The sequence below is a fragment of the Symphalangus syndactylus genome, chromosome 6, assembly GCF_028878055.3.
Source record: "Symphalangus syndactylus isolate Jambi chromosome 6, NHGRI_mSymSyn1-v2.1_pri, whole genome shotgun sequence".
NCBI classification, from domain to species: Eukaryota; Metazoa; Chordata; class Mammalia; order Primates; family Hylobatidae; genus Symphalangus; species Symphalangus syndactylus.
This window is the reverse complement of record NC_072428.2, coordinates 147,879,545-147,907,410: the sequence shown is the minus strand read 5'-3', so window position 1 is coordinate 147,907,410 and position 27,866 is coordinate 147,879,545. Positions and strand designations below refer to the sequence as shown.

The 27,866-nt window shown below is 48.1% G+C and overlaps 2 protein-coding genes across 8 annotated transcripts in view; one reads left to right on the top strand and one right to left on the bottom strand.

Annotated features, from left to right (window-relative positions):
- LOC134736933 (uncharacterized) overlaps positions 1 to 3,631 on the bottom strand; it is a 147,344-nt gene extending 143,713 nt beyond the window's left edge. Inside the window, exons 1-2 of one of the 3 annotated variants that reach the window (XM_063641783.1) lie at positions 3,263 to 3,631; positions 2,897 to 3,231 (exon numbers count right to left, since the gene is read on the bottom strand). In XM_063641783.1, the coding sequence (XP_063497853.1) occupies positions 2,897 to 3,231; positions 3,263 to 3,473 (546 nt within the window). In that variant the 5' untranslated portion in view covers positions 3,474 to 3,631. Of the gene's footprint in view, positions 1 to 1,163 lie in introns of those variants that run through there. The other 2 variants (XM_063641784.1, XM_063641782.1) reach the window with 2 other exon arrangements.
- Positions 1 to 27,866, top strand: part of PTPRN2 (protein tyrosine phosphatase receptor type N2) — a 987,645-nt gene that overhangs the window by 136,578 nt on the left and 823,201 nt on the right. The window lies entirely within an intron of this gene.

Below are 27,866 nucleotides of genomic sequence, written 5' to 3'. Positions count from 1 at the left end.
CCCAGTGAGGGTGAAGGGCATCCAGCTCTCCCCAGCCCCCCTGGCCAAGCTCAGCTCAGGCCCTTTCTGGGAGAAGTCACGGTGGCAGGTCTCACGATCCACCCGCTGTGGTGGGCTTGCTGCTGTGCAGAGGGCTGTAGTCTGGCATGGTGCCTACCCTGGGTGCAGCTGCATTTTTGAGAGGATGCAGGGGGAGAATTGTTGATGAAAGAGAGCAGGCCCTGAGCAATGAACTTGGGGTGTAAGCTGCACAGCAGTGAAGGGACACTGGGGGCTTTCTTGGGATCCCTAAAATGGCAGTAGGAGAGGACCTGGCTTCTGTGCACATGACGCAGGTCCTGTGGGCCTTGGGGTCTGTGAGGAGCATTGAGGACGAGGAAAGTGAGACAGGCTGGGGCCATCTCGGTTGGATTCCACAGGAAAGGCCGCAGACAGGTTTCCTGAGACCTTCTGGCGAGCAGCTGCATGGTCTAAGGCTGTCACTTGTTTTTCATTTTAGGCTCACCCTGGGTCTAGTGGGGTCTTGGTGCTGTGTCTAAGCTGCTCTAACAGGGTTTTGGCCTGGGACTCTGAGGCTTGGCCTCTTCTCACACAGGTGGTAGAGAGTTTTCTGCCCCCAGCCGGGAGGGCAGCATCAGGTTTATCAAACTGACGTTTTCAGCAGGTATGGAGATTTTGAGTGAAGTCAAGTCAGGTTTTCAGGGAGAAATAAACACTGGCCGTGGGTGGGAACTTGGGGGCACAGTGGGGCTGCAACAGGGGAGGAGGCAGCTGGGCGCTGGGGCTCACGGCCGGCTGGGGCTCACCTCAGCTTCCCGAGCACAGTCTGCGACGGCACCGGCGTAGCCTGGCCTCTCCAGGACCTGTTGGGAGGTGACGGTGGACAAGCCTGTGAACACTCCGCTCTTGGTGGAGCCGGGCGAGGCTGCCGGAGGGGTGCTGGGCTGCAGCGTCCCTGGGGCAGGTGCCTGTCTCCCTGCCCGGTGGAGGGGTGCGTGGCAGTGCCCACAGGCCCCCTCCCTTCTCTAGCACCTCCCTGTGCAGTGGGACAGGGCACGACCCTGAACAGGGCCCTCCTGAGAGGAGGTGAAGGTGCTGCTGGAATGACACCCAGAGACAGGTGTGAGCCCGGACACCCAGGACTCGGCGTAGGCCAGAGATGGGTGTGAGCCCGGACACCCAGGACTTGGGGTAGGCCAGAGACGGGTGTGAGCCGGGACACCCAGGACTTGGGGTAGGGTGCCACATGGGAGCAGCTCTGCCCCTGGCCATCCCAGGCAGCCCTGTTGCTGGTGGCCAACAGTCCACTCTGACCACGTCACCCGGACAAGGACCCCCAGAGCCTCACAGGATAGAGGAAGCTCCTGTGTGATCCACCTGACGCTGCAGGCCTTGGAACCGTCCCTGCTGAGTCTTACTTTTAGGAAGGGGTTTCGTCGGCGCCCCTGGTAGGAGGAGGTGGCTCCCCCAGGTGGGGACAAAGAGCTCGCACGCTTGGCGGGAAGATTTGCTCCACACCGCTTCCCCTATCGGGAGGATTCGCCCCAGGCCGCTCCTCCCACTTCCTCCCCTCCCTGAGGCATCCTGGTAGCCAGGGCAGCCCAGGATTCAACCTAAGAGCTGCATAGCGTGACTGACCGGGCGGTGGGCAGCCCCCAACTCTTACAGACTTGTCAGTGGGAAAAAAACCTTGTCAATTCTCCGCTGATTCATTTTAGCCTTTACCCAGAAGTCAAGTTTGTCTGTTGATTTGATATAGACCTATCCTTGGATTTCCAGCAACTCTGGCAAGAGGTGGCAACTTTGGAGCCTTCTGTGCCTTCGGGGAGAAGACGTGCCTGGCGCTGCCCTGGAGCCACGGCAGCCCCTGGGCCGAGCCACGGAACATGGGCTTGGAGCATGCTCTGCAGCCTCCGCTCCTGCCTCTGCCCACAAAGATCCACCCGCCCAGTGACCTGTGGCCACCTAGTGGGAACGAGACGTTTGCAGTGTGCTTGTTGACTAGGTTGAGAGGCATTCTGGCTTAAAGGGAACAAAAAAGGTTTTTTTTTTTTTTTTTTTTTTTTAGTATTTATTTGTGTTCCTGAAAAGGCTTCTGCCTGCTTTAGTACCGTCTTTCTAGGCCAAAGACTATGCTGTAGATTTATAAATATTTCTTTTAACTCACTAATGTGCTCATTCGCTTGGAGGCGCTGTCCTCCTCTTGTCGTCATAAGGCAAGAATGGTGGCAGGAGATAAAATCTGTTTTAACTTCTCCAAAAATGGAAACGTGTCATTTTATTTTCTGACAAAAAAGGAAACATACATTCCCTTCCGTGCCTTTTTCATACGCATGTTTCCTGTAACTAGAATTAAAGCACACAGGAGAAAAGAAAGCAGGCAGAACGCTGCACCGCTGGGTGGTGCAGAAAGGTACAAGCTACAAAATCAGAATCACCTCCTTCGGGTCCTAAAGCCCCAAAATGATCATGGTGAAGAACATTCGGGTAAATGTCTGTTGAGATGCTTTTCTGGGTGCACACATAAAAATGGAATCTTGTAGTTCTGCAAGTTTTTCCTATCACTTACCAAATCTCTTACTCCTGAATGCTGAGTGGACTTCCACTGTTGAATACTGATATGTAGCATCCATGGCATGCAGGTGCCATTATCTGTGAACCAGCCCTCTAGTGGAGACAATGTAGGTTGCAATGTTTCTTCATCATGCAGATGATAACCATGAATAGGTAACTGGTCACTTTCAGCTCTCGTACGTTTGCACATAGAGGATGCCATGCATTTCAGGGTTCTCAGGCTCAGCTTCTTTATACATTGTATGATGACATTCTTAGCTCATCTTTGCTCTCAGATTTTTAACCATGTCAGGTAATCAGAGAATGATTTCCTTGCTGCCACCACCACCGCTGCCATGACAATCATTATCACCATCACCACCACTGCCATCACCATCACTATCACCACCACTGCCACCATTGCCATTACCATCACTATCGCCACCACTGCCACCACCATCACTATCACCGTCACCACCACTGCCATCACCATCACTATCACCATCACCACCACTGCCATCACTATCACTATCACCATCACCACCACTGCCATCACTATCACTATCAACATCACCACCACTGCCATCACCATCACCATCACCACCACTGCCATGACCATCACCATCACCACCACCACTGCCACCACCATCACTATCACCATCACCACCACCGCCATCACTATCACCACCACCACCACCACCACTACCACTGATCACCATCACCACCATTGCCATCACCATTGCCATCACCATTACCACTGCCGCCATCACTATCACCACTACTGCCACCACTGCTATCACCATCACCACCACTGCCACCACTGCCATCACCATCACCACCACTGCCATCACCACTGTCACCATCACTGTCATTACCACCCCTATCACTACCACCAGCACCACCATCACTACCACCTCCATCACTACCACCACCACTACTACCACCGTCACCACCACCACCACCACCCCATCACTGCCATCACCACCACCACCACTACCACCATCACCACTACCACCCCATCACCATCACCACTATCACTACCATCATCACTGTCACCACCACCTTCACCACCACTGTCACCACCACCTTCGCCACCACCTTCACCACCACCACCACCACCCCATCACTGCCATCACCACCACCACCACTACCACCATCACCACTACCACCCCATCACCATCACCACTATCACTACCATCATCACTGTCACCACCACCTTCACCACCACCTTCGCCACCACCTTCACCACCGTCACCACCACCACCACCACCCCATCACTGCCATCACCACCACCACCACTACCACCATCACCACTACCACCCCATCACCATCACCACTATCACTACCATCATCACTGTCACCACCACCTTCACCACCACTGTCACCACCACCTTCACCACCACCACCACCACCACCCCCATCACTGCCATCACCACCACCACCACTACCACCATCACCACTACCACCCCTATCACCACCACCACCACTATCACTACCATCACCACCACCACCGTCACCACCACTGTCATCACCACCACCTTCACCACCACTACTATCCACCCCATCACCATCACCACCACCACCACTACCACCACCATGTCACTATCACCATCACTACTGCCATCATCACCACGACCACCCCCATCACCAGTATTACCACCATCACCACCACCATTGTTACCACTATCATTATTACCACCACCGCCGCCACTGCCACCACCACCATCATTATCACATCACCACCACCACCACCACCATCACCACTATCACCCCTATTACCATCACTACCATCACCACCATCATCAATACCACACCCATAGCTACTACCACTACCATCATCATCACCACCACCACTGCTGTTACTATCACCACCACCATTACCATCACCACCACTGTTGTTGAAGAAGTCTGCCTGAAGCTGTGCTAGAATCCTACTGCACCAGTCCTGAGATACCACAGCCACCACAGCCTTTGATTTGAGGCCCGAATGGAATGGACAATCCATCTAGCTTTTGGGAGCTGGACCTGGAGCATTTGGTATCTGAATGTCAAGTCTTTGGAGGGTGTGTTCGAGGTGGTGACTTTGCCTACAAGAAGGCAGCTTTGAGTATGAGTCTCTACCTTTATGGGCTGTGGCCACACACCATCTGTTGTTGCAATTGAGTTTGGGAGAAATGTCCACTCAGAAATGAGGACTCATTAGGGTGAGAGGCCAGGAGGTTGTCAGGACCCAGTAAGACTCATGTGAGGATAGAGAAATGAAGATATTTTCTAAGTGATTTAGTACAGCGTGATAGGAAATGCAGATGCCTCAGCATGATGTCACAGAACCCCAAACCAATGCCTCCCTGGGTTTCTCATCAATAAACCAGTCAGCCCCAGGACTCAATATTTCCACATTGCAAAATTATTTCCAAAAGATCTAGCTTCCTTGTGGGCACTACGAGGTGCACCCTGTAAATAAGTCTGGAGCTCCACAGACTGGGCCATCTTGTTGGTCGTTCAGAGACTTGTCTTGCAATCAATACAAACTGATTTCCATATCTTTACTTTCTATGTCTATGGAAGGTGCATTTAATATGCAATCTTTATATTAATACACACCATGACTTGATATTTAAAAGAATTAGAGATGGTCATGAACTGGGGTTGGCAAGCTTTATCTGTAAAGGACCAAATGATAAATATCTTGGCTTTGAAAGCCACAAAGTTTACTGTTTCCTCTTCCTCCTCTTACTCCTCCTCCTCTTCTTCTCTTCCTTCTCCTCCTTTCTTCTCTCTTCCCCACTTCTTCTCTGTCTCTTTCTCCTTTTTCCTACAACCCTTAAAAAATATAAAAACCATTCTTAGCTTAAAGGCCTATAAGCACAAAATATCTGAGACAGGTCTCAGTCAATTTAGAAAGTATTTTGGCAAGGTGAAGGGTGCGCCCATGATACAGCCTCAGGAAGTCCTGAGACTTCTGCCTGAGGTGGTCGGGGGCTGAGGCATGCGCATGAGGTGGATGGGGGCCTGAGGCATGTGCCCGAGGTGGTCGGGGGCACAGTTTGTTTTTATACATTTTAGAGAGACATGAGATGTCAATCAATATGTGTACGACGTACTTTGGTTCAGTCCAGTAAGGCGGGATGACTGGAAGTGGCGGCTTCCAGGTTAGAAGTAGGTAAGAGACAAAAGTTTGCATTCTTTTGAGTCCTTGACCAGCCTTCCAGTGAATACACAATTGAGCCTGGTTCAGTGAATCTGCATTTTTACATAAACAATAGGGGAGAGGGAGCAATGAGATGCATTTGTCTCAGGGGAGCCTCAGAGGGGTGACTTTGAACAGAATGGGAGGCAGGTTTGCTCTGAGCAGTTCCCAGCTTGACTTTTCCCTTTAGCCTGGAGATTTTGGAGTCCCAAGGTTTGTTTTCCTTTCCCAGGCCCTATATAAAAAGACAGGTGGGGTAGGTCCCGTGGCTCTGGTTTGCTGACCCCTGGTCAGAGTGTCTCTGAGGAAGTCGCTATCAGTGGAAGTGTCGCTAAACCTTATATGCTAATCAGTTGGGCATCAGCCTAAAGTGTATTTTCACACAGCACGATTCATCGTTAGCAAATTCCAGGAAAATCAACAACGATCAGAACTGATCTTCTCTTGGCTATAATGATCTGTTTGCATCGGATCAGATTTCCTGTGGAGAACAACTAGAAGTGCTGGGTAAAATCCACAGAACGCCTGCTTTGGGGAGCTGTGGAGGCAACCGGGATTTGAGAGGCCAAGATCCTGTTAATTAGCCTGTTTTGATGATCCCACAATGTTTATATGTGTTGAAACATCACACTGCATCCCATAAATATGTACAATTATTTGTCAATTAAAAATAAAATAAAACTTTTTCTTTCTTTTTTTTTTTTTTTTTGAGATGGAGTCTCTCTCTGATGCCCAGGTTGGAGTGTAGTGGCACTGCAACTTCTGCCTCCCAGGTTCAAGCAGTTCTCCTGCCTCAGCCTCCCAGTAGCTGGGATTACAGGTGCCCACCACCACGCCTGGCTAATTTTTGTATTTTTAGTACAGACGGGGTTTCACCATGTTGGCCAGGCTGGTCTCGAACTCCTGACCTCAAGTAATCTGCCCACCTCAGCCTCCCAAAGTGCTGGGATTACAGGTGTGAGCCACAGCCCTTGGCCAAAAAAACTTAAAAAAGACCCATTGGAGGGGCACTGTTAGGGAGCCCACTCCCTGTGGGCTGCCTGTCTCCTGGTGGCATTTGTGATTCTTGTCGAAAGAGGCTGAGAAACCAGTCAAGGGCTGTGGAGAAGAGGCAGTGAAACCCGCAGAGCACTTGGCAACCTCATAGGGTCAGCAACACACAAATAAATGCTTGCGTTGCAAAGGTTACCAGGCCCTGAGGAGACTGGATCCCAAAGAGAAAGTAGGTACAGAAGCAATCGGCACCTGTGGCTTTCACCTCTGACACATTTGCCAAATTCTTGAGTTGAATAAGAGGCTGATCAGAAAGCTATGGAAAAGCAGAGCAGGATTTCTGGCAGTCTCATAATGCTGAAGAGAAGAAACTGGAATTTAGGAACTTCTAAGAAAGAGGGGCCATTGCACATACCCCAGGTACCAGCCCCGGATGGGTCATGCCGTAGGTGTGAGGATAAACCCCAGGTGACTGAGCCTTAGAAGAATGACAGGTCTGTCTTCTTGTCTCAGGCCTCCCTTGAGTTAAGGGGATCTATCCTCGATCTGGCTGTCCAGTGAGGAGGAAGGTAAGAAGATAGACTCACCCACAGTCTCTGCAGTTTCATATGTAATGTCTGAATTTCAGTTATCAAGAAGCAAGACCAAGACACAAAAACAGATGACAACAGTATACCCACAGATAGTTATTATACTTGTCACAGTCAAATTTTAAAATAACTGTGATTGATATATTCAAGAAAATAAAGGGTAAGTAGAAAATTTCACCAGAAAAATTGGTTCTATAAACAAAGTAATCAAATGGAAATTCTAGACCTGAATCTAATAACTCAATAGATGGGCATCACAAAACATTGAGTATGAAGGAAGAGCAGATGAGTGAGCTGGAAGAAGGTCCATGGGAAGTAACCAGGCAGAGTAACAGATCAAAACTGAGAGAAAGTATAGGACGGAGTGTATGAGGCAGAGGAGATCTGTTGGAAAGGTCTATACGTGTAAGTGGAGTCCCAGAAGAGGAGAAGGAAAACAGCTTAGAAACAATGTTTGAGGCGATGAGAGCTATGATTTTTTTCAAAGCTGAAGAAAGATGCCAAAGCTTTGATTTTAAAAAATCTATTATATAGCTATTTTAAAGGTAAACAACAGTTGAATATTGGCAGTTTTGTGTAGTTAGTTCAACCTCACAGAACGAACACAAAGAAAACCCTACCTCTGAGCATCACTCTAAAATTAGTAAAAACCAAAGTTTAAGAGAAAATCTGGAAAGCAAGCAGAGAAAAAGCATAGGACATTCATCTCCATTGATGAATTGTTTCACCAGAAACCATGGAGACCAGAAGTGTGATGAACCTCGCATGTGATGGAAGAAAACACCCCATCAACTCAAGTTCTGTACTCCCTGGAAATGTTTCTCAGGTATAAAGATGAAATCAAGACATGTCCAGACAGACAGAACTCAAGAGACTCCATCAACAGATGACTCTTAGGAAAAGACTGCAGGGGCTTCTGGCAGGAGGAAAGTAAACCCACGTGGAAACCAGGAAACAAGGCAGGCAGGGATAGCAGTGGGAAGTATCAGTGGGTTGGTAAATCAGCACGAATATTGGTGGCACAGAAGGTAAAGGAGTTAGTGTTCTCAGGTTTTGGCATTATCCAGGATGCAATAATGCGTGTTACACTAATAAATCAGGGATCCATGTTCTCTTTTGTGGAAAGAACATATAACATGAGATCTACCCTCTTAACATTTTAAGTGCATGGCACAGTATTGTTGATGACAGCCGTGATCTGTACCACAGATCTCTAGCACTCGCTCATCCTGCAGAACTAAAACTTGATACCCATTGATTAGCAGCACCCCACCCTGCCCCCATCCAGCCCCTGGAAACCACCATTCTTCTCTCTGGGTCTGTGAATTGCACTATTTTAGACGCCTCATCTAAGTGCAGTCATCAATGTTATCTTTTCTGTGCCTGGATTACTTCACTCAGCTCATGTCTTCCAGGTTCATCTCTGCTGTCACTTACAGCAGGATTTTCTTCTTTTTTAAGGCTGAGTAATGTTTCATTGTATAGATATACCACATGTAAAACATCCATCCATCTGTTGATGGACATTTGGGTTGTGGCCACATCTTGGATATTGCAAATAATGCCACAGTGAGTGCGGGAATGCAAGTATCTCTTTGGAGATCTTGATTTTGACTCTTGGGTAAAAACCCAGAGTGGGGTTGCTGGATCAAATAGTAGTTCTATTTTTAATTATTTTGAGGAACCTATGTATGATTTTCCATAAGGACCTTTTGCATTCCCACAACAGTATACAGTCTTCACCAATACTCATCTTTTTTTTCTCTGATAATAGGTATCCTAACAAGTGTGATATGATAGCTCATTGTAGTGTTGATTTAGATTTTGCTGGCGATTAGTGACGTTGAGCATTTTTGTTGTATACCTGTAGTTCATTTGTATTTCTTCTTGTGAGAAATGTCTATTTAGGTCCTTTTGCCCGTTTAAAAAATCAGGTTATTTTGTGTTTGGTTATTGGGTTGTAGCAGTTCCTTACACATTTTGGACATTAACCTTTTAAAAAGTTATATGATTTGCGAGTATTTTATCCTGTTCTGTAGATTGCCTTTTCACTGTTGATTGTTTCTTTTGCAGAAACTTTAGTTCGATGTAGTCTCCCTCGTCTGTTTCTGCTTTTGTTGCCTGAGCTTTTGGTGTCATATCCAAAAAATAATTGCTTAGACCAATGTCATGAAGGTTTTTTCTATAGTTTCTTCTAGGAGGTTTACAGGTTCAGGTGTTATGTTTGAGGCATTAATCCATTTTTAGTTGATTTGTGTGTGTGTATGGTATAAGATAACAGTCCAATTTTGTTATTCACATGTGGATATCCAGTTTTTCTGACACCATTTGGGATGTGATGTGTGTTGCACCATAATAAGTCAAGGACCCATGTTATTCTTTCTAGAATAACCACAAAAAGAATAGCTAACAAGCTAAGAAAGGGAATCAATAATAAAAATACTCGATCCGAAAGAAAGCAATAAAGAAGAGATAAAAGGGAGAATAAAACAGATGAGACAAATAAAAAAAGGATAAGACAGTAGATTAGTAATTTCATTGTAAATAAATGAGATAAATATTCCAATCAAAAATTAAAGATTGTCACTAGAAACAAAACCACACTGCTTACAAGGGACCACTTTCAATGTTGAGATATAAAAGGTTGAAACGCTGGAAGAGAATACAGTGAAAACACTAACCTAAAGAAAGCTGGTATATCTAAACTAATATATAAAGTAGATCTTAAGGCAGGAAGCATTTTTTGAGATAAAAAGGGCCATAATAAAAATAAGGGTTGGTCTATCAGGAACACACAGTAATTATAAATTTGATGCACTTGATATAATTTTCAAATATATATATAAAGCAAATATTGAGATAATTACAGGAAAGAATAATGCACATTTTTATGCATGTTTGTTTTTATTATTGGTATGTTTGTTCTATCATGTATTTAGAGAGATGTGCTAAAGAAGGTCTGAAGAACAGGATTAACGATCTTGGTCCAATTGACACACTGCAACTATCAAAAGAGAACCTGCATTCTTTTCAAGTGCACATAGCATACATATTGAAAATGACCATCTATTGGACAAAAATGTTTTGATCAGATAAACAAATCTTAACATATTGCTAAAGACTGAAATCATTCGGAGTATTTCTTTGGCCAAAGAAATTAAGCTAAAAACAAATGGAAAAACAATCCCTAGAAATAGCTAAATGTTTGAAAATTAAGCACTTTTCTAAATACCCCACTTGTCAAAGAAGAAATGTCAATAGAAATCTGAAAATATCTTGAACTGAACTATAATAAAAATACAATATTAAACAATTTCGGGAATTTTGGGATCAAGCTAAAGCTGTGGTTGGAAAATAAATTATAACCTTAAATGCTTTTATTAGAAAAGAAGAAAAGGTGAAAATGACATATGTCTAAAGAATTTAGAAAAAGGACGCAAAATTGAAGTTAAAGAAATATAAGAATGTAATAAAAAGAAGAGAAAAATAATGTAATAGAAAACAAATGTACAATAGAGAGAATGAACAAAACCAATCATTGCTTCTTTAAAAGATGTGAATATACACTTCTGGCAAGGCTGATCAAGAAAAACAGAAGGAAGGACCAACTTACCAATGCCAGGAATGAAAAGCGGACATCGCTATCGATCCATATCATCAGCAGCTTTTGCCTGTAAACTTCAAAATAAAGTGGCAAATGTAGCTATGTATTTTTTTTTACCCTGCGATCGAATAATAGCACTCCTAGATACACGTATTCCCAACAGAAATGCAGACTGAGGTATGCAAAAGACATGTACAAGAATGTGCCTAGCAGCTCGGCTCGTATCTGTGGAAGCTGAACATATCTGTCTTTTATGGTCTAGTAATCCTACTCCTATGAGTACATACCCAATAGAAATGCATCCTTAAATATACAAAAAGGCCTAAGAATGTTCCCAGCAGCTTGATTTATAACAGCTTACAACTGAAATAGCTTACACGTCTATCCACAGGGGAATGTAGAAATAACTGTGGGGTGTTCCATACAATTAAATACTACAGAGCAATAAAAAACCACCAGCTACTGTTGTACAGAGCAACACGGGTGACTCTCACAAATGGGATGTTGTGCAAAGAAGCCGGATTCAGGAGAGCAGAGAGTGTGATTCCGTGGACCTACAGTTCAAACAGGCAAAGCTGACGTTCAGCCTGTAATTTAGAATGACGGTGACTGAGACGATGGGGGCGGGGCTTGTGGGTTATGAGTCTATGTCTGGGTGGGTGTGTTCGTTCTGTAAACATTCATCGGGGCGTGGGGCCTCTTCCCCCTTCCTCATTCCTGTTTTCACTCCAGGTCAGTCACCAGGTGTTTCTTTTGTAGCAGGAGTGTAAGCCGTTCTAGTGAGGGTGAGGTTGTCTCAAGCTCTGTTTTATGGGAGTTGCGTCTGTTCAGAGCTGGCCTTGCCTCCTGGAAATCCCGGGCCAGGCTGCGTCTTCAGGCAGCACCAAGCTGTGTACTTCTCACTGGTGCACGCTTTGGAAAGCATAATATCTCAATAAAAAGTTTGTAAAGTGATATTTCTAATAGCTGTTGTTTGTTTGCATAATACTTTAAACATATTCCAGGAGCTTTAAAACATATTATCTTTGCTGATAGTCTCAGAAAACCTTTGCAGGAGGCTGCAGGCATTTAAGTGATGTTTGCCTTCCCTGGTAGAGGTGGGGCCTGCGGCAGAGCTTGCACCCTTCCCCTCCTGAACACTGTCCCAAGACGACACAGAGGTTAAGTTTTCATGAACAAAACGTTTGAAATCTGCTATCTGAGCTCTGTGTTACAGGACTTCGTCGTTTGTAGTTAGCCCTAGCTTGAGAGGTTTGGGTGCTTGTTCAGGGAACGAGCCTGGGATTCTGGAGCGCCCCGGTGCTTCCGCCCTGGCTCAAGTTCCCGCCGCTCCTCATGAGTCACTGTGTGTGGTTCCCCTGAGGATCTGGGGAGCACCTGTGACGTCTCCCTGACCGTGTCATGTTTCTCTTCTCCCTCACACGTCATTAAAGGTCCAGCGGGGACTCTGAGTCCTTCCCTCCCTGCCCTGGACAAGGCATCCTGTGAGTCAGCCAGAATATTCCGTAGTCCTGGCTGCAGTGATTGGCTCAGGAGGGGTCATGTGACCAAAGTGGATCCTGTTAGAGTGGATTGGACTCTGAGGATGCTGGACAAGGCTGCATTTCTGCTGAGGTGGGCAGGACAGCAGGTGGGCTTGTCACTGCTGGCACTTGAGGGCTGGTGTTGGTGTCTAGCAGGCAAGTCAGAGAGAAGGATGAGCAGGTCCTGGATAACATGATGGAGCACTCAGACACAGCTTCCCCTGGCACCAGCCTGTCCCTCGGGTGGGTGGCTGTGAGCCAGTGTGTGCCCAGTGTGTGCCCGGTGTGTGCCCAATGTGAGCCAGTGTGTCCTGGTGTGTGCCCAGTGCAAGCCAGTGTGAGGCAGTGTGTGGCCAGTGTGAGCCAGCGTGTGGCCAGTATGTGCCTAGTGTGAGCCAGTGTGTGCTCGATGTGAGCCAGTGTGCCTGGTGTCTGGTGTAAGCCCAGTGTAAGCCAGTGTGCCCAGTGTAAGCCAGTGTGTGCCCATTGTGAGCCTAGTGTGAGCCCAGTGTGAGCCAGTGTGAGCCCAGTGTAAGCCCAGTGTGAGCCAGTGTTAGCCTGGTGTGAGCCACTGTGAGCCCAGTGTAAGCCCAGTGTGAGCCAGTGTTAGCCTGGTGTGAGCCCGGTGTGAGGCAGTGTGAGCCCAGTCAGTGTAAGCCCAGTGTGAGCCAGTGTTAGCCTGGTGTGAGCCAGTGTGTGCCCAGTGTATATCCAGTGTGAGCCAGTGTGTGCCCAGTGTATATCCAGTGTGAGCCAGTGTGTGCCCATTGTGAGCCCAGTGTGAGCCCGGTGTGAGCCCAGTGTGAGCCTGGTGTGAGCCAGTGTGAGCCCAGTGTAGTGTGTGCCCAGTGTGAGCCCAGTGTAAGCCAGTGTTAGCCTGGTGTGAGCCAGTGTGTGCCCAGTGTATATCCAGTGTGAGCCAGTGTGTGCCCAGTGTATATCCAGTGTAAGCCAGTGTGTGCCCAGTGTGAGCCCGGTGTGAGGCAGTGTGTGCCTGGTGTGTGCCTGGGGCTCAAGCTGGCTGGGATCTTTGATCTGTCACTGAAAACATTCAGATAGGAATTTGGTTCTGATTTGCTTGGAATCACACAGTGATGAATTTGAACTTGCTTTCCTCAGTCGAAGCTCTTTGCATTTGTCATGTTCTGGGGTCTTGGGTGGTCCTCATTAGCCAGCTCCCCCAGGGGCTTATTGGAGTCAATCATGTCTGCTCTGGTTCCATGGCCAGTGATGTCTGCTCTGGTTCTGCTCAAACATATCTGCTCTGGTTCCATGGCCAGACACAGCCAGGGTCAGATGGCCACTGCCTGGGGGTCTCCATCCAGAGACCATTCTGAGAGTGTGGGGGCCTCTTCCTGCTTCCTCACTCCTGTTTTCACTCCAGGCCAGTCACCCGGTGTTTCTCTCATAGTGGGGGTGAGCTGGGTTCAAGCTGTCATGGGAGTTGTGTCCGTGCTGAGCTGGCCTTGCTTCCTGGAAATCCCAGGCTGGGTTGTGGCTTCCTGCAGTGACACAGTGTCGGCCCCACAAGGCACCGAGTGGGCTTTACGGCTTCATTGATCCCGCAGCCGTGCTGCGTCTCTTGTGGTGGATACACCACCAAACATTCTCTGTCAATTAGGACAAGAAGCAATGCACTCCCATGCAGTGATCTTGGCTCTGAGTGGGAATCCACGGGGAGGGCGCACCGCGCTGAGCTGTGCGAGGCCCCACAAACCACAGAGCACTTCTGGGAACATGCCCAGGGTCCACAAACCCCGGAGCATTTCTGTGAATGTGCCTGGGGTGGTTTTCACCTTCACCAGAGACTTCCCACAAGTGGTACTGACTTCCGGGTCTACGAGGCCCCTCTGCCTGTGAGTGCCAGTGGGCTGCTCTCCCTCACCTCATCCCATGCTGAGTTTGCTGCACTCTTTAGCCCACTTTCAATTCAGTTGGATTCTCTTGCTGCTTGGGATCCTTACAAAGCATTGTTGTTTAAGAAAACTTCATGTCCCAGCTGGGCGTGGTGGCTCACACCTGTAATCTCAGCACTTTGGGAGGCTGAGGCAGGCGGATCACAAGGTCAGGAGTTCGAGACCAGCCTGGCCAACATGGTGAAACCCCATCTCTACTAAAAATACAAAAATTAGCTGGGCGTGGCAGCGTGCACCTGTAATCCCAACTACTCAGGAGGCTGAGGAAGGAGAATTGCTTAAACCCAGGAGGCAGAGGTTGCAGTGAGCCAAGATTGTGCCATTGCACTCCAGCCTGGGTGACAGAGCAAGACTCCATCTCAAAAAAAAAAAAAAAAAAAAGAAAAGAAAAGAATAGAAAAAAAAAGAACAGTTCATGTCCCACAAGTACGGCTATGCACATCTTCATTTTAAATGATCACTTTTGTTTGGTGATTTGGACTTGACATTTCAGACCCCCTTAGCTCACCATCCATGGCCTATTATGGAAACCCACTCCTGCATCCATCTGTATTCAGATTGCATTTAATAAAAAAGCCGTGAATTAGTGAAAAACCAGAAACTGAGTTGAGCCCATCTTCCCATATGCGTGCCTGCTGGCGGTCTGGAGCCGAGTTCTTTCCTCTCAGACAGGGCTCTGCTCTTGGGATGGCCATGTGCTTGAGTGGAGGGTGGCAGGAGGGAGGTGGGACCAGGCCAGGCTCTCCCAGGCCGGGAATGAGGGAGCTAGCACATCACCAGTGGGTCTAAGGGTTTGTGGAAGCTGCAGTGGGGACCCAGCATTGGGCTGATGGTCCGCGGGAAGGGGGCAGAGATGGTGGTGGAGCTGGGTGGTGCAGAGAAGGGATGCTGAGCTCTGAGCTGCAGGAGGAGCAGCTGCTAAGGACCAGCGCCAAGAGCCCAGCACGACCTTCCTAAGGGTTCCTTTGTGCCGGCTGTGGATCTGCTGGAACGTGCTTCCACTCTGGTTGAACGTGTTCTTCCCTGGAGATGTGGGGGAGCTCCTGCTGTGGAGAGAGGTCTCAGATGCTGCCTCCCAGTGCTCTCGGCTTCAGGAAAGCCCCTCGACTGGGCGACAGCCCCACCCTGCCCCTGCATGGGTAGGGCACCTCCGAAACACATTGGTTGGATCTGGAAGCATGTTCTTAGTACAGAGCAGTTAGATGAGAATATTATGGTTTAGCAAGTGAGACAGCCAGTGCTAGGAGTCCAAAGCCTTGGTCTCAGTTCAGGCTTGGCCACCAACTCGTCACGTGCCCACAGGTTGATGTCGCTGGCTCAGTTGAACTTGTAAATCCTCCCGCACCCTGTTTTTCTTGCAGTAAGGCTGTCCCGGCACCAGGGTGCAGCTGGGATGCTCTCAGGACGATCTGCATGAGGGTAGCTGCTTTTGTAATTTCCATTGCCATAAAAAATAGCTGTCTTGATTGGAAAAGACCCTGAAAGAAGCGAGTAAGTAACATACAGACACAGTGACTGAACTTCCCCATCAGAACCAGGAAGGAACTCTGTCACTGAACTGTGACTGCCTCCATTAGATTTTGTTCACCGCCCAGCCCCCTTGGATCACTGAGTAAAAATGACCCGACTGTGTGAAACAGAGGCCTGGTTGGGTAACGGTGACTCTGTGACGGATACCTTGCAGCTACTAAAATTATACTTCTGAGTTTCTTAAGAACATAAGAAAATTCTGGTGGAATAATGTTAAATGACAAAGGCAGCTGTAAAAGTGTCCCAATACTATGATCTCAACCATGGAAAGAAACAGAGCCAATGCCAGCAGCTGTTCCCTCGGATCAGTGGGTTACAGATAATTTTAGTTTTCTCCTTTGCAGTTTGTGTGCAGTGGCACACGTCATTTAAAAGAACAACCCGGTGACTTTCCCTAAGGGCTCCCCTGAGGGTCTCGCTGCCGCCCTCGTCTTCTGAGCCACCAAGAACCACCACGTCCAACGCCACTGTGCCTTCACCACCTCATGTTTTATTACTGTTAAAAATGAATGTTTTCCCATTTTGGGATGAAAGAGAGTGCTCCAGCTCCCCTGCCCTCTTACAGCAGTGAGTTTCATTCGTGGCCACTGTTTAAAGACACTCGGATTGGCTTGTTGGTTTCATCACACCTTCTTTAAACACTTGGTGACAGGCTAATAGAACCCCTGAAATTTGGAAGTCCTCGGCGGAGTTAGGTATGCAGGCCTCGGCGAGGCTGGACTCAGACTCCGCATCTTTCCTGGCAGTGCATCAGCAGGACTTTCAGCCTATTGTTTTGGGTTCTTAGCAGCAATGAACATGCTTGTTTTTGTCTTAAGGCCTCAAGTGATGGCCACATGAGGGTCCCCTCCTTTACTGACAGTCACCTGATGGTGGATGGTAGTTATAACTACAGAATGCCTTCTACGAAACACCTGGGCCTCAGACCTGGTGAGCTGGCGTGGGAGATTAGGCTGATGGTGAATGCCTGTGGGCCCCGAGGCCCCTGGATCTTCTCCAGGGTGCGGCACATGCCTGGCCACTGGGGCCAGGCAGCAGCATCGTGCTTGACTCTGCTCTCAGGGCCGCGCTCTGCAGGCGTCTCAGTCCCCTGTTCGAAGAGCATTTCCTGACCACTGGGCATTACGCGTGCTGGCGTGTGTGTGAGCCTGTTCCATACGCACATGTGATTTGTTTGAATGTAGCCAGAGACAGGTTAATAGAGGAATTGGGAGTCAGTTCTTTCACTAATCTTTATCTCCGGTGGTCACAGACGTCCCTGTTTTTGTGTGAAGTGATGTTCACTCAGCCACCTGGAGCTAGTGTGTTATAATCAGACTTTGGGAGCAATAAACGTTAATAGGCAGAGTTTCTGAAAACGCCTTGCTTTGCTCCCTGACGGAGTTCCATTACAGCTGGGGGAATCGATACGATGCCTTGCTTCATTATTGCTTTTCTTCCACGTGGGCAGTTGCTTAATAAACCCCGAAGAACGGGCCGCACGGAAAACAGAACGGGATGGTGCTGGGTGCCTCCCCTCTCTGGCCTCTCTGCATCTGCGTGTGGGATGCACCATGTGCACGTCACAGAGCACTCCTGAGCCACTCGAAAGCCTGTGTCCACCCCGGATAAATCACTGGGCGCCTGGAGGGTGGTCCAGCAGGTGCCGGAATCCAACGGTTGCCTCTCTGCTCGGAGACCTTGGAGCTCTTTAGCCTCTTCCGAATTAATCTTTCTCATCTAAAAAAGTGAAAATAAGGTAATTACCACTTTAGAGGGGAGTTGTGAGGATTAAAGGAAATAATACATGCAAACTACAGAGCACAGCAGAACTCCCTGCAAAGCAATTTTCAGGATTCAATTCCACTGTTGGCCATAAAGGGACTGTAATGTCCCAGTTTCTCTCTTTCCTCATCTAGAAAATGAGGGGCCAGATGTGGTGGCTCATGCCTGTAATCCCAGCACTTTGGGAGGCTGAGGTGGGCGGAACACTTGAGGTCAGGAGTTTGAGACCAGCCTGGTTAACATGGTGAAACCCCGTCTCTACTAAAAATACAGAAACTAGTAATCTCAGCTACTCAGGAGGCTGAGGAAGGAGAATCCCTTGAATCTGGGAGGTGGAGGTTGCAGTGAGCTGAGATGGTGCCATTGCACTCTAGCCTGGGTGACAGAGTGAGACTTTGTCTCAGAAAAAATGAGGAACCAGAGGGGCTAATCTCTGAGACCTCTTCCCCTCTAGGAACATTTTCGTTGAGACATTTTGGGAGTGCCCTGGGCAGGACAGGCAGGGCACTGGAAAGGAAGGGAGGGACCATTGCAAGTCCCTAGGGTTCACCGTGTCCCCACGAGGTCATGGGTGCTCCTCAGAAAGGTCAGGCTTGCATCACTCAGCAAGGGAAGGCTGCTGTGGGTGGAGGGAAGCCCCCCAAATCCACTTCCTTCACTGCTGGGCTGCTCAGGTCTGGCCCGGCAGCAGGGGATAGAACATAGATCCTGCTTTCTCCCCTGTGGTTTCTCTTGGGTTTCTTGCTTGTTTCCTAAATGAGTTGATGTATACAGTTTATTCATGGATCAAGGCTCTTTTCTTTGCTATCTTAACAAGTGACAGTGTTGGAGATAAATTTGCATTTTGTGGTGTCACCTCAGGCTTCCTTTTTCTTGTTGCTTTTGGCTGAGTAGCAGGGATGGAACACCTGTGGTCTCAGGTTTAGCAGCCATGGTTCCTATCTGGGAAACTGGCCTGGGTCCCAACTTGCCATCAGCACCGTCTCCTCGCTTTATCTCTGGAGAGCAGCAGGAGTGTGCAGTGGCTTTGAAGCCTTTCTTTGTCTCTACTGACCATGCAAATTACACACCAACTACTCGTAAGCTTGAGCTCCTGTGGGCTGGCTGAGCTCGGGAAGATTGTTGAGACCACGTCCGAGTGGTGGCCCCAGAAGCGGCAGTGTCAGCCTGGGTGTGACTGAGACCACGTCCGAGTGGTGGCCCCAGAAGCGGCAGTGTCAGCCTGGGTGTGACTGAGACCACGTCCGAATGGTGGCCCCAGAAGCTGGCAGTGTCAGTCCGGGTGTGACATCCCGTGTAGCTGTCGAGGCCTTCAGATGGCGTTTGCTCTTTCATGTGGACTAGAGGTTTTCTTTTTCTTCTTTTTCCTTCTTTCAATCTTCCTTTTATTTTACTTTCTTTGAGACATGCAAGAGTATGTGTGTGCATCTGAAATGAGAATCTGGCAGCATTCAGAGTTTTCCGGCCCAATTCCATGTCCAGATTTGAAATTCAGAAAATCAGATGGTGTTGGAAGCTGCCATTGATGGGGTTTGTTGGTACTTCTCAACCTGCCATTCCAGCGCTCCCCAACCAAGCTGGCCAAAGAGCTCAAGCCTTTTGCAGAGACGTGGATGCTGTCTTTTGCCATTTGAGAACCTACCTAGGATTTGCATTCTGATCTGCATTTCTTAAAAGGTTGACTGCAATTCAGTTCCTTGTAGTCTAGCTCCTTTGCAGTTTTTGATCTCTGAGGAAGATTCAGTCAGCTTGTAAAATGAATGGATTCTAGCAAAATTGCATTTTAGTGATACTTTTCAGTAGATATTCTGTGAAAAGTGGATTTGAAGTATTTCTGTGATGAGGCTTGATTATTAATGCGGAACTTGATTGCCAAGAACCGAACTACCTCCCTCATCAGTAACGTGGTCCCCAGCTTCAGCATCTGTTGCTTGAGAATATTTCACAGATCTGAAAATGAAGGTGGGCCCAAGTTGTTCAGGATTAAGACAAACTTTATTTTTTTAACCCCAAACCTTAGGTCTAATAAAACTTCTTTATTAGAATGCCCAAAGACATTGATGAATAGGTTTGGTCACTACTTTTAAATGTAAAAATTTTTAATTTCAGTTCCATCTCATTTACATCAAACAGAGCATATGGCTCCCAAAGCAGCCCAGAACATGCTGTGGAGAAAACTAGCAATTTACTCCACTATTCAGCTTCACTTTTCTTTCATTTTCATGGAAACCATAAGATTGTTTTTGTGTTTCAGATCAAACATGTTTTTGAGCAAAGAGTACATTACCCAGCTGTCCTAAAAGCAGAACTTATCACTGTTCAGATTTAATCCAAGCCATCTGCTGCGTTTCTTTCTTTCCATTTATTTTTGAGGCACATCACAGGAAAGCTGCTTCTTGACATATCTCACTTGGAGAAACTACAAAGAGGAAAATACGGCAAAAACTTTCGATGTCGCTTTGTCGATGCACTTTGCATAAATAATGAAACGTTGCCCTCCGCTCAGTGTTCAAAAACCCAGTGCTTGTCACCCCAACTTTAAAATAAATCAGAAAACTCCAAGAAACAAAATCAGCCTTACATTTGCATCTCCTACCAGGGTGGGTGTCACTAATGTCCACAGGCTGAGCTCTTTTTTCAAGTGTGATTCCAGTCAGCTTTTCACCCGAAGGCCTGAGAGCTGTGCAGGACGTGACGTATGCACCAGGGGACCACCAGCCGGAATGGGACCCAGCGGAACACCAGCCATAATGCGACCAACGAGGGTGCGGCTGGCCCTCGATTCCAAAGCCTGGACTGAAGATCTGAGCCACACACGTCTAAAGAGGTACAGAAATCCTCAGTCCGGAAATGACCTTGAACTCAGATACTTGAGCAGAGGATGACATGGGCAGAACTGGGTGTATTGTGCTTTCTAAGATGTTATGGGTCCAATCAAGTATGGGAAGGTGATCCCTGGAATTGGACATCTCTGTCAGGCCCTGTTGGAACCCAGGGCGTCTGTAAGCCACAACCACCTGTGACCTGCGCCTCATGCAACTGCTGCGTCTCATCAACAGGGACATGGAGGAAACTGACTCAGAGCCATCACTTCATCCCCACTGCCATGGAAGACGTGCTGCTTACACATTTCACAAATGCGGCTGGAGGAGGGAGGCAGGAACCACTCAGTGACGGGGAGTATCTTCTGGGAAGCCCACTCGGATGACAGGGAGGACCTCATGTGCATGGCTCACCACCGTGACAGCTTGGGTCTCAGAGGGAAGGGAACTCGGGCAGCGCGTGCTGGTGGGATTGCTTATGCAAGGTATTTGTCAAGCCGTCTCTTTTTGTAAATAACTCTTCTCATTAAAAACATAAGGCAGCTTTGCAACTATGCTGATCTCATTGGCTTTTGATGAAGAAGAAGGAACGTGTGCTGGACCCTGTGCCTGAAGCTGGAGTCCCAGGTACCCCAAGCCCAGGAAAAGACAAAGCCAAGATTCTATGTTCTGAAAAGAGCCAAATGTGGCTCAGATGCCCTCAAAGGAGAGAAGATCCAAGGTAACCCGTGGTCAGCAAGAGTCAGGAGGCTGAAGCTGTGCCTGTGGTGTTGGCTGAAGACTGAGGGGCCTTCTCCCAGGCGGGCAGTCTCTTCCTCCTCACTGAAGCTTTGGGGTGCTGGTACTCTGAGTTCAGGGTAAGGCCAGCTTGCTGTGAGACAATGTGTTCTGCCTGCCTTGGGAAGGAAAACAGGAGGAATTGGGAGGGAGAACATGTTCCCAGTTCTTTACTCACTGTTGTGCTGGACACAAATGCGGCAGGAACCCCTGATAAAATGCCCCAAAGCTCTGGAGACCTTAGGGGTCAGGTCCTGTTCACAAGATCATAACAGTGGCCAACATGACAGAGTTTCAGCAGATGCCTGTTGAGTAAAGAATACAGGCACCAAGGTTCAGGTACAGCTCTGGGTCTGACGCTAACACAGGTGGATTGCATCCCCAGCACTGGTGTCAGTGGGCCTTTTCCTTCATGAATGGGCTTTGAGGTAATGACTGCCCCTTCTTTTGGATTTGGAGATAATAAAATAATGAAGTGCTGAGCCTCCGAGTCCGGTCAGACGTCACGTGTGATCTTAGAAATCCCTGAGTGGTGAATGCTGGTCACACCGAGTGCCAGAGACTTGTGAATTGGACTCTCTACTCCAAGTGCCCCATCAGGTATTTCACTCGTTCCAGCCGCAGCGCTGCATGGTGGGGCCCCTGGTGTGACATGGAAGGAGGGCTGTGTGAGTCAGGACTGACCCTCCCAGAGCAGGGACTGGGAAAGAGAGCAGCCACTTTGCTGCCTTCCCACGTGGAAGGGTCTGTGCAGCTGGGCACCTCTGAGAGTCCCGAGGCCCCGTGCACTTGACCGAGACTTCCTCAGTCTCTGATGAGTGATTATGGCAGTGAAGGAATTCTTGCAGTGAAGGAATTCTTGCTGGTGACAGCTTATATAATGTTTGCAAAACAGCCATTTTCTAAAATGGAGCTTTCCAGGCCAAAAATGCTTGATGTCAAGAAAATGACTTTTAGCTTTGAGATAGCATCTGGGTCTAATTTCAGAAAGGTGGGTCTACACACAGGTCACTGCCAAGGACACATGTCTCCAGAACCCTGCCTCAAGGCTGGCAATACCGCAGCTGCCCGAAATGCAATATTTAAACACAGAACCTTATAAAAGATGTCAAGCACAAAACCAATACCAGGTTGTACCTCACTGCATGGTAAAGGAGAAGTGGCAAGGACTATGTGAGCCACTGGAATAACTTATAGGAAAGTGAGGATTGTTTCATGACCTGTAATGTTGTGAAAACGTTACAAACTCTTATAATCAGTTATAAGTGTGTATGGAAATGAAAACAGTGAGACTGACAATGATGTAGTACACTGTGACTTAACATAGTGGGACACTGAGAGCTATAGCATCTCGATGTAGTACACCATGACTTAACACAGCAGGACACTGAGAGCTGGAGCATCTTGATGTAGTACACCATGACTTAACACAGTGGGATACTGAGAGCTGGAGCATCTCGATGTAGTACACCATGACTTAACACAGCAGGACACTAAGAGCTGGAGCATCTTGATGTAGTACACTGTGACTTAACACAGCGGGACACTGAGAGCTATAGCATCTCAGTGTAGTACACCATGACTTAACACAGCAGGACACTGAGAGCTGGAGCATCTTGATGTAGTACACCATGACTTAACACAGCAGGACACTGAGAGCTATAGCATCTCAATGTAGTACACCATGACTTAATATAGTGGTACAGTGAGAGCTACAGCGTCTTGATGTAGTACACCATGACTTAACACAGTGGGACACTGAGAGCTGGAGCATCTCGATGTAGTACACCATGACTTAACACAGTGGGACACTGAGAGCTGGAGCATCTTGATGTAGTACACCATGACTTAACACAGCGGGACACTGAGAGCTGGAGCATCTTGATGTAGTACACCATGACTTAACACAGCGGGACACTGAGAGCTGGAGCATCTTGATGTAGTACACCATGACTTAACACAGCAGGACACTGAGAGCTATAGCATCTCAGTGTAGTACACCATGACTTAACACAGCAGGACACTGAGAGCTGGAGCATCTCGATGTAGTACACCATGACTTAACACAGCAGGACACTGAGAGCTGGAGCATCTTGATGTAGTACACCATGACTTAACACAGCGGGACACTGAGAGCTGGAGCATCTTGATGTAGTACACCATGACTTAACACAGCAGGACACTGAGAGCTGGAGCATCTTGATGTAGTACACCATGACTTAACACAGCGGGACACTGAGAGCTGGAGCATCTTGATGTAGTACACCATGACTTAACACAGCGGGACACTGAGAGCTATAGCATCTCAGTGTAGTACACCATGACTTAACACAGCAGGACACTGAGAGCTGGAGCATCTTGATGTAGTACACCATGACTTAACACAGCAGGACACTGAGAGCTATAGCATCTCAATGTAGTACACCATGACTTAATATAGTGGTACAGTGAGAGCTACAGCATCTTGATGTAGTACACCATGACTTAACACAGCGGGACACTGAGAGCTGGAGCATCTCGATGTAGTACACCATGACTTAACACAGTGGGACACTGAGAGCTACAGCATCTCGATGTAGTACACCATGGCTTAATACAGCAGGACAGTGAGAGCTACAGCATCTCGATGTAGTACACTGTGATTTAACACAGTGGGACACTGAGAGCTACAGCATCTTGATGTAGTATGCCATGACTTAACACAGTGAGACACTGAGAGCTAGAGCATCTTGATGTAGTACACCATGACTTAACACAGCAGGACACTGAGCTACAGCATCTCATTATAGTACACTGTGACTTAGCAGGGAAACTGAGAGCTACAGCATCTCATTATAGTACACTGTGACTTAACACAGCAGGGAAACTGAGAGCTACAGCATCTCATTATAGTACACTGTGACTTAACACAGCAGGGAAACTGACAGCTACAGCATCTTGATGTAGTACACTGTAACTTACACCAGGACACTGAGATGTGGTAGAGCATCTTGATGTAGTACGCTACGACTTAACACAGCAGGACACTGAGAGCTACAGCATCTTGATGTAGTACACTGTGTCTTAGCACAGGGGGACAGTGAGAGCTAGAGCATCTCGATGTAGAGTGTGTGGCACTTGCATCCTTGTCCAGGCTGTGATAGGTGTGAGCATTCTCCCCATGGCTTGCTGAGTGTCAGTCCCTTTCTGAGTCTGGATTGCCCTCCAATATTTTGTGCTTTGCCATTTCGTGGCAGTGAAGTGCCTCTGAGTGTCCCTTTACTGTGAAGGTCTTATCGTCCCATTTCCCCTGGACATCGTCATTGTTTCCCTCACAGCCACTTCCCTGCTGTATGCAGATGAGTTGCCTTCCTTAGGTTCCTGCGGCACCGTGAGTGTCCCACATGGTAGCCAGTCTATGTTCCCCAGCAAGCAGTCTGTTTCCTGCCCTCTGGCCTTTGTTTGGAATTTCACTTCCAGCACCATCCCTTTTCATTCTCTGGTACACTTATGTCTTTGTTGGTCTGTTCTTTCTTCTGATAATTCAGTTCTGTGAAATGTTGTTTGGTTTCTCCCTGGGAGATGACGTGGCCACACAGCTCCATGCTTTGCTGTCTGTGCTGAGCTGAGTGACAGGCACCCTGGCCAATCCCCACACAGCCGCCAATCCCACATGGCTGTTAACATGTGGTGGTTTGTTGACTAGAGCTGGCAGCACACTTTGTACTTTATGTAGTTACTTGGTTAACATGCCATGTAATTGAAATCTGGACTGTGTGGTTGGGGGCTGGGGGCGCATATCTAAACTTTGGCCATGTATCCCTGTGGGTTGGACCTGCAAGGGAGGACTGTCGGATGCAATCACATCATCCACCACAGTTGTCCCAAGCCTGGCCGTCTCTGGAGTGAAGCTGGATTCCCATTCCTGGGCCGCAAGGTGGACCTTCACAGAAGGCTTTCTCCAGTGCATGGGGCCCAGGGAAGGCACCTGTGTGGAAAGCATTTAGGGATGGTTCAGGTGTGCAGTCAGGCTTGGGAACCATGGATTGTAGGATTTGCTGTTTCTGAAACCAACCCCAAAGGTGGATGTGGAAGAGAAGAAATCAGAACCCAACACTTAGATTCCTGGAAGAGACAGGACTGTGGTGGCTGCCACCAGACACGTCGTGGGGACATGGAGCCCCAGCCACAGCAGACACAGGGATGGCAGGGTCTTCTAGGGGACCACCCAGCCCTCCGAGGAATGCTCTCCTATTGAAAATCCTTAGAGACAATTTATGAACTTCTCTGAAGTCCCTTCTTAGTGACTAAAACTAGGCTAAATCACCTGATTTCTTTAATTTTTCCTTAAGAAACTTTCTCATTTATCAGTTGAATGAGGAAGAGGCGTGGGTGGCCTGCGTACTTCATTGAGGGTCTTTGAGGAGGATTTGTGTGTGTGGGATATTAACGAGCCACTGTAGGGTGGGGTGGGGGGACAAGTCTTCAGCAATAACTCTGAGGTGGAGCCCATGGCATGAAGTTTGTGTTGGTAGAATGGGCCCATGGTTCTAAACCCTTTCTGTACATCCACAGTAGCTGGGAGTGCTCAAATAAGTCTGGTAAGCAGGCTGCACTCCGGAGCAGTGACATCTGAATCTGGTGGAGTTGGGGCCCAGGCACCTGCATTTTCAGGGTCCCAGGTGGTGTCCACCGTCATCCAGGGCTGAAGCAGCTGGTGGGGGCTTAGAGAGGACAGTGGGTAGGGCCTGGGGTGACCCTTCCAAACCCAGGCAGCAAGGCTGCTGGCTCTCTTCCCTGAGGAAAGAAAGCAGGAGGGTTTCTTGAAGCCACCTGCTACAGGTTTTTTTGTTTGTTTGACGTCATTCATCAGCTTTGCGTCTCTTCACCAACACTATTGCCGGGGCCCAGAGTGCTGACTGCAGAGTAAAGATTAATTGGGAAGCAGGGAGTTGAGGTGTGGTTTCTGGCTTCTTGGTAGGTCAGGAAAGTAGCTGTTTGTATCATCAGAGAAGTAGCTGTTTGTATCATCAGAGAGGTAGCTGGTTGTATCATCAGGAAAGTGTCTGGTTGTATCATCAGAGAAGTGGCTGGTTATATCATCAGGAAAGCGGCTGGTTGTATCATCAGGAAAGTAGCTGTTTGTATCATCAGAGAAGTAGCTGTTTGTATCATCAGAGAAGTAGCTGTTTGTATCATTAGAGAAGTAGCTGGTTGTATCATCAGGAAAGTGGCTGGTTGTATCATCAGAGAAGTAGCTGGTTATATCATCAGGAAAGCGGCTGGTTGTATCATCAGGAAAGTAGCTGTTTGTATCATCAGAGAAGTATCTGTTTGTATCATCAGAGAAGTAGCTGTTTGTATCATCAGGGAAGTGGCTGGTTGTATCATCAGGAAAGTGGCTGGTTGTATCATCAGGAAAGTGGCTGGTTGTATCATCAGAGAAGTGGCTGGTTGTATCATCAGGAAAGTGGCTGGTTGTATCATCAGGAAAGTAGCTGGTTGTATCATCAGAGAAGTGGCTGGTTGTATCATCAGGAAAGTAGCTGTTTGTATCATCAGGAAAGTAGCTGGTTGTATCATCAGGAAAGTGGCTGGTTGTATCATCAGGAAAGTAGCTGTTTGTATCATCAGGAAAGTAGCTGGTTGTATCATGGCCGGAGTGCTCAGCTCCTGTTTTCCTTGCAGGCTTTTGTCCTGGGCAGAGGTACCTTCCCCCGCCCCCCTCATGGGGATGACTGGTAGTGTTTTCCTTACAGTACGCTGGCTCATTCAGTTGGTGTGAGGGAGCTGGCTGGCTGGAGACGCTACAGAAGCTTCATCAGTGGATGCCCCTCCCCCACTTTCAACACAGCTCCCGGCGTTCAGTGGAGCCTCGAAGAATGAGCCACATTGATGTGGCCGGGGCGGGAGGTGCGGCACAATGTCGGCAATTATGCCAGATCGAGGACCTCAGTGGGGACGGCTTTGTGGGCCGTGGAAGTGGGGGTGGCCTCCAGTCTGCATGTGAGCTCGTGCCAGCTTCTTCCTAATGGGAATTCTCAGTGGGTGGCTCTGATGTATGACTTACAGCTGAGCCCGGAGAACATCTAATTTTCTTTGCAGCTCTCTTCCTCACAGATGCAATTACTGTAGTGAAATCTGGTCCAGGAGGATGGGATGAGATTCTATTTTAAGGTTATTTCTTTCCTCCTTAGGCCTGAATAGCCATTGTTAACCGCCCGGGCACCCTCCTGGATCTGTCCTTTGAGGCTTAATGCTCCAGCCCGTTAATTTGCTCTTTAAATTCTCACAGGTGACTGCTCCCTGTCAGCCCCTTTGTCTTAACCTCATGGTTTAGTGCTGCCGTCCTCACTCCTGGTGCACCCTGCATTGTCGGGAGAGCTCTGCTATGGGCCGTTTGGGGTTGAGCACCTGATTCTCTATGCTCTGAAAGCGCATGGTCCTCGCTTTGTAGAGGATTTGCCAGAACCACAGTTCTGCCCCTGCTGGAACACTAGGAATCCCCTTGCTTCCATTTTTTTTTTTTTTTTGTTTGAGATGGAGGCTGTCTCTGTCACCCAGGCTGAAGTGCAGTGGCACTATCATGGCTCACTGCAACCTCCGCCTCCCAGGTTCAAGTGAT